General features: G+C 40.6%; 1 protein-coding gene across 1 annotated transcript; it reads right to left on the reverse strand.

Moving 5' to 3' along the window:
• Positions 1-50: 50 nt before the first annotated feature.
• Positions 51-11243, reverse strand: LOC129582486 (integrator complex subunit 2-like). The gene is made up of 16 exons (XM_055473998.1): positions 10921-11243; positions 10687-10846; positions 10426-10597; positions 9705-9819; positions 9523-9636; positions 8741-8871; positions 8409-8633; positions 6833-7297; positions 6365-6433; positions 5512-5646; positions 4542-4890; positions 3733-3966; positions 3006-3192; positions 2795-2917; positions 1411-1753; positions 51-839 (listed from the first exon to the last, which is right to left on the reverse strand). Exons 1-16 carry the CDS (start codon positions 10973-10975, stop codon positions 357-359), a joined length of 3360 nt encoding a protein of 1119 aa, XP_055329973.1. The 5' UTR covers positions 10976-11243; the 3' UTR covers positions 51-356.
• Between the last annotated feature and the right edge of the window lie 83 nt (positions 11244-11326).

Below are 11326 nucleotides of genomic sequence, written 5' to 3' on the forward strand. Positions count from 1 at the left end.
TTTCTTAGGTTTCTTAGGTTTCCAGAGTTTCAGTTTCTCCGAGGCTTTTTACTATTTCAAGACGCCTATCACGCTAATGACGCTATGCGTCAGATAGACGAAATACATAAATCAACAATAATATTCTCTGCACTGTTTTTATGACATCCTGTAGCCAGATGATTAGTATATATTGGCGAGAAAACGCTTCGCGCGTGCAACATCCGGTCGCTCAAATAAGCCAAAGAAATATCGGTCCTGTACAAAATCATCAGCAACATAACACGACGCCCATCAACGGCTACAACTCAATTCTCTGCACAAAATACCACAAAAAACCCCGAAAAAACTTCTACACAGTAGACCACCCCGCCCCCTCAACTGCGGAGGGGCGGCACCCCCCTTGCACACTTCAACGCCGCCTTCACCCCGTTGCCCTTCTCCGACCGCCCCGCCCCGCCCCCAACCAATCTCCTGGCCGCCCCCCGCCACGCACCCCCCGCGGTCTCCGCCGCCCGCTCCGCCTCGCCCATCTGCTCCAGCAGCCCCACGCACGCCTCCCGCAGGGGCGGGAAGATGTTCCCCAGACGCGCCAACACCCGCGCCCCCGTCCGGACCACCTCGCGGCGCACCTCGCGGGGATAGGCGGTCAGGAGGGTGGCCAGGACGTCCACGGCGAGACGCGCCACCGCCACGCTGCGGGCGATACGGAATTTGACGCACAGACAGCTGGTTAGCTCCAGGATGAAGAGCTTCTTGGTGACGGACGGGAGGGCCATGGCCTCGTGCAGGTAGTCCAGGCAGATGTGCAGGGATTCCACGCCGCGGACGACTAGCGGGATACGCGCCGGCGGGAAGGTCTGCAAAAATTTATTCCATTTTTATTGAACTTTAATTTTTATTGCTATTTTCTTATCATTTTTCTTATTTGAATTACTTCTTATTATTTTTCTTAGGTTTTTAAATATGATTTTTAGTACATTTTCTATATATTATTATAAATTTTTATTTATCTGTTTATTTTAAGCCATTTTTACGTTGGAATTTATTTTAATTTCTACTATTTCGTAATTTATTCTGCGAGGGCTAATAACACAAAATTTTAAGATTTTAATTGGCAAAGTAAAAACCATCTGAAAATTAAAACCGCGTCGCGTGTTTGAAATGAATTAAAAATGAGCAATTAATTTTTTAATTACTAAAAAAAAATTTGGTTAAAATCATTCCCAGTGGATTTTTGACAGAGTTTTAAAATTAAAAGAAAATTCTCTTGATTTTCAACCACTGTAGCGGATTACACCGAAAATCTTTCCAACAAAATTACAAAATATTTAATTTTTCAAATCTCGATTCTATTGAAACCGAAATTTCTCATCTGATAATTTCACAGCAAAAAAAGGTTGAAAAGTGTTTAAAAAATCCCAGTCTGACCTGGAAGACGACCAGCTTGGCCAGGGTGGGATTGCTGATGATCAGCTGGTGGATGAAGATGCAGACGGCGTTCTGCGGGGCCGTCAGGCGTTCCGGCAGGTCCAGATCGTCGGACACCTCCTGATGGCCGGCGTCCAGCTGCTCAATCAAGATCTGCACGGCGGCGCTCTCCTGCAGCATGAACATGCAGCGCTTCCGCTCCTCCCGCAGCGGATCCACGGCGCCCTCGGTCACCAGCATCTGCTGCTGGTCGATCACGTCCAGCTGCTGGTTCAGGTAGCTCCGCGACAGCGTCAGGAACGAGGAGAACGTCCGCAATAAAATCCGCGTTAAGAAGACTTTTCTGCAAGACAATTTCCGTCGCGTCAATTTTATTTATTTTATTCACATTATTTTCTATTTGCGTCAAGTTTATTCTTTCCCATACGTTACACGTATCAATTCTTCCACTTCATCAATTTATTTATAATGTATTTATTTCAGCATGATAATTTTTATATAATTTTTTATTTTTTTTTTTTTTCGACGTTTATGGTCACCACGGACTGTCATGCTCCTTCTCTGCAGGTAGACACGCTCGCCATGGCGGGCTAAACAGTATTGTCTGCCGATCATTAGTTTCGGCGGGCATCCCAGCGAAGCTCGAGCCCCGCGGCACATCCCACACGTCCGATCGTCGCCCGGACGGGTGCACGACGTTCGCCTGGAAACGTGGCATGTGTTTAGCCTGGGACGTCACTTGCGTCGACACTGTTGCCCCATCGCATATCAAGTCCACTTCGGCATCCGCGGGATCCGCCGCCTGGCCGAAGACAGGAAGACCAGTCTGTACGCGTACCTCGATGGTAGATACATTTTCGCGCCGTTAGCCTTCGAAACACTCGGACCATGGGGCAAGTCGGCATCCGCTCTAGTGAAGGAAATCGGCAAGCGACTGCAGCAGCACACTGGTGAACCTCGATCACATGAATTTCTACGCCAGCGTCTGTCTATCGAAATTCAACGGGGAAATGCGGTGTCCGTTTTTGGAACTATGGATGTAACGGACAACTTAAGAGAAATTTTTCTGTTATAATTATTCTTGGTTTATTAACAAAATTTGCAGTGTGACTGGCTTGTGCTAATAAAGACACATTTTTTATTGCGTCAATTTTATTTATTTTTGATTTCTGAATTATGTTTTTGAATTTTTGAATTATTATTTTTATTTAACTTTCCATTGCGCTAATTTTATGTGCTTATAATGTATGTATTTTTCGAATATTATCTTGGTTTATTCTTCCAACGCGTCAATTGTATTTAATTTCAATTTTTTCTTTTTCAATACTTCTACTGCTTAAGATATTTTTGCATTGCGTGAAATTATAAACGAATAACAACGAACCGGAAGACGATGGGATCACAGCGCAGGATATGCAACGGCTCCAGGCAGAGCTCCTCGAATGTAATCGACGAGATGGATTTGTCTTTGTGCTGCAGCAAGGCCAGCGTGGTCGCCAACAAAACCCTAAGAAATTTAACGAATTTATTTAATTAAAAATTAAGTAAATTTTTTCTGGGCATCTTTAACGAAAATTCGGGACGCTGCGACTGACGTGTTGGTGTCAACGTCCATCAGCTGCTCCCAGACGCGCTCGAAGGCATCCTGCGCCGACTCGGGCAGCTCCTCGGTCAGGACGCGCGGCAGCAGGCGCAGAAAGCTGTCCAGACACGCGCCGATCCGCTCCGGAGGACAGCGCGTCAGGACGTCCAGAAAACGCGTCAGATCATCTCCGTCCGCCGCTGTACAACGTCGGCATGGTTTCTTAATGCAATTAATTTATTGAATCTTTCTATTTAATGCCTTATCTGCTATTCACAATTCAAATACTTACTGATAATAATTCTTATACGTCAATTACGATACCAAATTTTAGCGCAAATGTACGAGTATTTTGAATTTATTCACAGATTTACTGAAATCATTATCCCATCATCTAAGGCAGTTTTTACACTGGATTAATTTTTAACACCAGTTCCTTCTTTGTTAAATTATTTAATAAAACCGACTTAATATTTTTTTACTAGATTTCGATTTATTATAAGGCAGTTTTTACCTGGAAACATCCAACTTCTTAATTTTTAACAAAAATTTCTTCTTTATGTAATGAAATAGAATTTATTTCTCCTCAGGATTTTTCGGTTTATTATAACTTTATAAGGCAATTTTTACACTGGCTTAATTTCAAAATAGAAATTCCTTCTTTATTTATTCATTAAATAAAACTGATGGAATATAGTTTTTCCTGGATTTTTCGGTTTAATTCATTGGTGAGTACTGACGCGGTCGGGGCAGGGCCAGCGCCAAATGCCGGTCGCCATGACTGGCTTCGGCCTTGATTTCATCGTAGACGGTGCGCATATGCGGCAGATGCTGCAGCATCAGCCGGCCCAGCGCGTCGCCCAAGGGATCGAACAGATCCTGGAACTGGTACGTCAGCGTCAGGTAGTGCTTGAAGGGGATCCGCTCCAGCACCTCCGTGCCGTACATCCGGCAATCCAACACCTTCGCCGTCACTGCAAAACACCCGCCGAATCCTCCGTCAAATCCGCAAAAAAATCACATCATCGCGCTATTTTCAAAACTATGTTTAGTCTAATTAATTTCAAGTCCGCTTTACCTTTTCACTTTAATTTCATTTTAATTTCTGTTCTATTTAATCAATACTAACTTTCAATTTTTCATTCACGGGGAATAAAAAATCACATTTATTGTTAATAATTTTGAAATAATTACTGTTATAATTGTTAAATTTTCAGTTAATTTTCTTTTTCATTGGAATAATATTATAAATTTGTTTATTTTTCGGTATGGAAACAAAGCAGGATAAATTGCTGATATTATTTTTATCAATTTTACTTGTACGTTTACTGTAAATAGTTTTAAATAATTAATTGTACTTAATTAATACTTAATTAAATAATTAATTGTGTAAATAATTTTTTTTCTAATTTTTTAATCTCGATTGATTTTATAGTCGTTTTCATTTCAGTAATGCTAAGTTTTTTTTTATTTTTCTGGTATGGAAATAAAATCGGATAAATTGCTATTATTATTTTTTTAAATTACTAAATTAATATGGTCGTCTTACTGAAGGTCTTGAGGTTGTTCATATAAAAATCATTGAACAGCAACACATAGAACGCCATGAGGACCTTCCCGACGTTCCTGTAGGGATCGCTGACATCCTGGCGTTGAAACAAGTCCACGGTGCGCAGCTTCTTCATGTCCAGCGCGCTGAGCGCCGCCGGCGGCCGGTCGTAGATGAGCCCCAGGACGTCGGCGGGCGTGAAGGGCTTCTGCAGGGCGGTGTAGTCGTCCGGGCCGTCGGAGATGCGGCGCAGCACCGGCAGCGTGGTCTGCACGAACACCGTCAGCAGGTGCACCATCATCGGGTGCACCGGCAGCCAGCATTTGCTCATCTGATGGGCGATCCATTCCTGGCCAAATTCAAACCGTTTTTAAAATTATTTCCAAAAAAATTACATTAAATTTTGAAAATTCTTTTTCCGAGTGTTTTTCCTGTTATACATAAACAAAAAAACTAATGAAATATTAACCGGCATTTATTAATATTATTTTCATATTTAATTTAATATTTAATACTACATCGCAGTTAACTTAATATTTTCACCAGTTATCCAAATTCTATTTTATTAAACCGGCATTTAATTTGATCAATTTCTGCATTTTCATCTGTCTCAATTATACTTTTGTAAAAAAAAACTTTGTTCAAACCAGCTCGAATTCTCGGCGGTGGGTTTGATTTGGAACCGATCTGATTTGAAATCTGAACTGCGAAACGTTTGCCGTTGTGATTTTTTCAACGGTCGTAAAAAAAGCCACCGCAAAAAACCGTTTAACTTGTGTATGAAATATTGTAGTGGAGTGGCAAAACTTCCACCACGCAGTGGGTCGTTAAGGCTGAACGATAAGCGACGGTGTCAATTTACTCGTAGATTAGAAATTCTTTTTCCGTCTCCTACGGCAATTATTGTTCAGTTTTTCAGTAGGGAAAAATACCGAGAAAATTTTCAAGAAAATTCCGGTATCATGCTCACCTTGACGGAGATGTTGTAGACGGCGTAGGACTTGTTGTGGAGGATATTGTAGATGCAGTGCACCGGCAGGGCGTGGGTTAGGGCGGCGTTGAGCTTCTCCGTCGGCGGGATGCGCAGGGAATACCGCCACAACGCCTACGACAAGCAGCATCCCGTACATGGCGTATTTTTATTATTTAGGATTTCTTCGTGCAGCAGGCAGCCCATTTCCGGATTTTTTATTACTTATTTATTAGCTTATTTAGTAGCTTTATTTCATAATTTATTATATAGGATTCTCATGGCTAAAACCAACAAACTACTGTTTAAGGGAAATAAATTAAGGAATAACACCAAAGCAGCCCGTGAATCGCACTAAGAGACTGGTGGAATTTCGTAGTGAAGTGACTGTTCAGATAGATGGCCAATCGATTTGAAATTAAACTAAAGCAGTCACAACTTAATCCGGTCCGTTTTTTTCAATTTTCAGACAATTTTTCCCACCATAAAGATCATTTTTATTATTTTTTGATGGGTAAATTATTGAATGTTATTGAATAAATAATATAACCGATTCCGAATAAATAACGGAACAAATTCAGGAATCAAATTCAACCAAAATAACAGATTAAAAATCAAACTCTATCACAAATAAACCTTACCTAAATTGATGAAAGTTTAGGTAAGTTGCAGTGAATTTTTTACCACTAATGGCTAAAGTAGCTGTTCTTTATGATCCCAACAGGAAAAATAAATAGTCTACTTGTCCGCACGCTTGGCGAGAAATTGTCATTACAGATACTAAATCAAGCAGTTGTTGAAGCAGTTTTGGCGACTCTGTCTCATCCACTGCACTACGACCACCGACACTTACTTCGTCGCGAAAGACTTCAGCGTTAATGAGCAGTTTCAAACGCACCACCATCTGCGGCTTGATATTGACCTGCAACACCATCCCGTCCGATCAGAAAAGACAACGTGATTATAAATCCAGCAAAAACATCCGTAATTTTGTGCAAAATATGTTGATTACAATTTAACAAAAAAAACCCATTCAATTTTAAAGAGCAAAATAAATTTTATTAAAATTATTGCAATCAAATTTCATTAAATTGCTAGAGCTAATTTATTTTAAAATCAACTGTAAAAAACAACTCAATAAATCAATCAAAAATTAAATGTCTTAAATTACGAAGGACAGTTGAAGTACCGTGCTCGTACTAAATTTGAATAACTACAATATGAATAAAAACATTTATAACAGTTAGAAATAAAATGCACCACTTCATTTAATAGCATAATATTATTTAAAATAAAACGTATTGAAATAAAACAAACGTACCTTGGTGAGGAGATATCCGCTGATGACGGCCGACACCTCCTTCCACTCATTGGCCCGCAGATGCGCCACAATGAGCAGCAGCGCCTCCAGACACGTCCCACCACCCGTCAGCCCGCTGAAGTCCAGCTCCAGGATCCACTTCATCCAGGCGACAATCTCCTGCTCCACGGTGCGCTCGCTGAGGAGTTCCGGGAAGGACACCAGACAGCACACGCCCAGGATGATGAAGGCGTTGCCGCTGCCCGTCAGCTTGACGCGGCTGGTCACCAGTTTGGATAAGATGCGGTACTCGTCGTTGGTCAGCGTCAGGTTGGCCGCTTCCTTCAGTGTCGCGTAGAGGTAGATCAGACGCGAGGCGGACTGGAGGGAGGCGTCGGGGAGGAAGAGGCCGGGTTTCTCCGGGAGGAGTTTGTGGGCGTGGGTCAGTAACTGCAGTCGGCATTCCACGAAATGCGCATTCTGCCGCTGCAATTTATTATTACAAAATTATACTTAGCGGATAAAAAAATCCGAAAAAATCGAAACATCTATAAAAGGAGTGAAAAATAACAAATGTTCATAAAAAAATTCCACAAATTATTTTAAAATAAGTTAAAAACTCTGAAAAATCAAACCACAACAGTAGATAAAGAAAATGGCGGACAAATAAACAAAACCATAAATTAAATTAATTGCATTGTAAATGGCACGCATGGGCAGCAATAAATCGAACAAAAACGAAGAATTTAATATTTATTTTTATTTATTTAAGAGTTTGAGGGCGTGGATCCGCAGTTGCAGCCGGCATTCCACGAAATGCGCATTCTGTCTCTGTAATTTATTATTACCAACATATATGAAATAGGATAAGAAACAGAAAAAATTTAAACAGCTTTTAAAGATATAAAAAATGGCAAATATTCGAATAACAATTACACAAACTAGTTTCAACATAAATCAGAATGTCTGAAAAATTAAATAACAAAAATAGGTAAAGAAAATTAAATAAAAACCACTCAAAGTAAATTAGTAAATGTATATGGCAGTATGAAATCAAACAAAATTGTAAAAATTTTATTAACACGAATTGATGAAAAAACCTTGAAACACTGTAAAAATAGATCATAAAGAAATTAAATGAAAACAACGCAAAATAAATTAATTAATTAAATGGCAGTATTAAATCAAACAATAATTAAAAAAGTTTATTATCACGAATTGACGAAAACATCTTGAAAAATTGTAGAAACAGATACTGAAGGTATGAAATTTAGGAATTAGAATCTTGTGAGATTTCGTAGTGCAGTGACAATGATCCCAGGCTTCCAGCTACGGGCCAGTGTTAAACAAGGGAAAAATATACAGATAAAGTACGATACACGACCCCGTAAATTTTGCGATAAATCTTTTTTCAGTTGTAAGAAACTGATTACGAATGGATAAAGCAATTCGACAAAATCTAAACGGTAAAAAAAACACACACAAAATACGTACTCGTACGCAAACTGAATGATCAATTATCTAAAATGAAAATTAAACCCAGAAGATCATAAAAATTACAAGAAAAATAGAAATACAAAACGGAAATGCCACTTACCGCTCCGGCGAGGCCGACACACTTGACGGCCCACTGGCGCGTCTCGCCGCGCGGCGCCACCAGCAGCTGGTAGAAGAGGAGGGCCACGGCGTCGGCCAGGATGAACTTGGGGGCCAGCGCGTAGTCCGTGTGCTGGATGACGCCGGTGCGCGGCGGCGGACGCGCCTGCCGGCCCTTCTCCAGCACCAACGACAGAATCAGCACGAAGAAACGCTGCTGTCCCACCTACACACATTTATCACAATTAATTCAGCCAGCGCTGAATTTTTTGAATTTTATTTCTATTTTTATTTATTTTTTTTGAATTTTTGATTGTGAAGAAATGCACGTACGGCCATGTAGTGGAGATGGCTGGCGGTTTTGGGGAACTGGCGAGTGAGGTGCAGGAGGATTTCCCCGTAGAATCCGCTGGCCGGATCGTCCAGATCCTCGCCATTGCACTGCGCCATCAAATGCTCGTACACTGCATAAAATATGATAAAAATTAGGAAAAATTTCTCACGTCAAAGTAAATCGTGATCTCTTAATTATTACACCTTTAAAAACACGTGGTTTACACAATTAGTATTTTAAAAAAATTTTGGTACCCAAAATTGTAAAACAATTTATAATTTATCAAGAAAATTATAGTATTAAAAGCACTAATTATTTAAAACTTACATTGAGTCTGATTGAAAATTACTAAAAAGATAAATTATTTTCAAGAATTGTCAGAAAATCTACATTATCAAATACTAATACTAACAAAAATGTTTTGATTTGTTGCTGGTGTTTTTATGACGCTGTCCACTACACCCACGGTTCATAAACCAACAAAATTTGAAATTTAAAAAACAAATGGTAGAAAAAAATTTAACTGCTGAAATTCAAAACAGAGAATAGCTATTTAACTAGCTATTAATATTTTCTATTAATAGCTTTTAACATTTTCGAGAATAGCTGTAAATATTTCAAGAATTACTGAAACACATGCGTATTTTCTAATATTTCTAATACAAAAATTAAGATTACAAAAAATGAAAAAAATGAGTATTAAAAATTTAACAACATTAAAAAAATCAGTAATTTAAAAAAGTGTCCAGCTAATTAAAGCACGAGTAACATGGACTCTAACCGGTGAGAATTCGCTTGGGATTATGCAGTAGAATCCGATCGAGGATCCACAGTCCGTGCGGGAGATGCAGGACGGTGTGGCAGAGCTCCACGAAGGGAATGACATTCTCCAAACCTAGACAAATGTCCTGTGTGATCGACGGCAGCAAAAAAACAGCAGCCAGAATCAGGGAATACGCGTACCGGTGGCCAGGATCGCCAGGATGCGGGCGACGGGCTCCAGGCAGGAGGAGGCCGAGAAGATCTCCGAGGGGAAGACGGTCAGCTGCCACTTGGACGGGCGCTGCGCCGGGGCCACCTACCCACACAAATCCCCATCAGTAATTCGTCTTCCTTCGATTTTAAATTTAATTCAGAAAAATAGATCTTTAAATTTCTTTGTGAAAATGATATTTTATTGTGGAAATTCCACACCCAACCAGCGCAAATGAAGTAATCTTTCCAGAAATCGTGGTAAAAAATACGAAAAATAAGCCAAGGGTTTTTTATACAAATTTCCGAAAATTTTAAACTGAAAAGCAAAAAACCGAAAATTAAAATAATTCAACGAACAAAAAATTAATATAAAGTAAAGAGCATAATTAATTTATTAAAACACAGAGCAAAACAACTTGGCGAAAATACGAAAAACAGCCAAAATACGTATTTAAAAACCATCAAACTGAAACAGAAAAGTGGAAAAACATAACTAAATAAAAAAAATTTATCAAAATAAAGGAACAAATTGCGTGGTACGAAAAATCACGAAAAACTTTAAAACAGGCAGCAGTAATTTTTAACAAAACAAATGAGAAAATTAAATAAAAAAATGCGAAAAATAATTACAATTAAAGGAAGAAAATAAGAAGAAATATACAGGAAATTTAATAAAAAGAAGGCCAACGAAAGCAACGGAATTACGTACCGCTAACAGATGCTGGCAGCGCAGGACCTCGTTGAGCAACATCCGCAGCTTATCACTCAGCTCCACCTGCGTGAAGACCGCGGCCACCTTCTCCTTCACCTCCAGGACGCCGCGCACCAGCGCCCCCACCTCCCACTGCTCCATGGGCAGCGCCTCCGTGCCCAGCTTCTTCCTGCACCCCACACCACCGTTAAACTATCACTTTCGAGATAAACTAACGCCAAAGCAGCAAGACAACCTAGGTTGTTGCCTCTGCCTCACCGCATGTTGATGTCGGTCTGCGCGTCCCGCTTGATGGGTCCCAGGTCCACCTCCAGGAGTTTCTTGTAGCCCAGGGTCTCGTCCGTGTCGCGCCCCGTGGAACGGCTGCGGGCGTGCGCGGGACGGACGGGGGAGCGCCGTGAACGTCCGTCGCGAAGACCTGCAGGAACAGAGAGTGCGTCAATCGAGACTCGCTGTTTTGCTGCGATCTGCTCGAGCCCACATGCAAAGTACCGGGAAAGAGCGGTTTTTCCATCAGCAAACGGTCCAGTAAAATTTCGCGCGCCATGACTGAAATGAGTCCTTGCAGAATCTGGCAAACGGTAGATTAACAGGAAGGCTTTGCAACGGTATTTTCCAAATTACTCGTAAATTATTCAGCTCGCATATTTTGTCATGAAAAAGCCAAGATCGAAAACATCACAGCGTTATTCGGATTTGTCTTCCACATTTTTATTGTCACGATCTTCAATCTTCAAAAATTCACTGGCAAAAAATGAATCTGAAACCCTGGAAAATGAGGGAAACTTCGAAAATGAAAAACTGGAAACAGTGGAAACTCGGAAAAATTCACGTTCAGACGTGAAATGTGTCGAAGAAAATCCCATGCTGCACACTGCGCAGCCGCCTACGGGCGGTC

The sequence above is a fragment of the Paramacrobiotus metropolitanus genome, unplaced genomic scaffold (assembly GCF_019649055.1).
Source record: "Paramacrobiotus metropolitanus isolate TYO unplaced genomic scaffold, Prichtersi_v1.0 Parri_scaffold0000007, whole genome shotgun sequence".
NCBI lineage: Eukaryota > Metazoa > Tardigrada > Eutardigrada > Parachela > Macrobiotidae > Paramacrobiotus > Paramacrobiotus metropolitanus.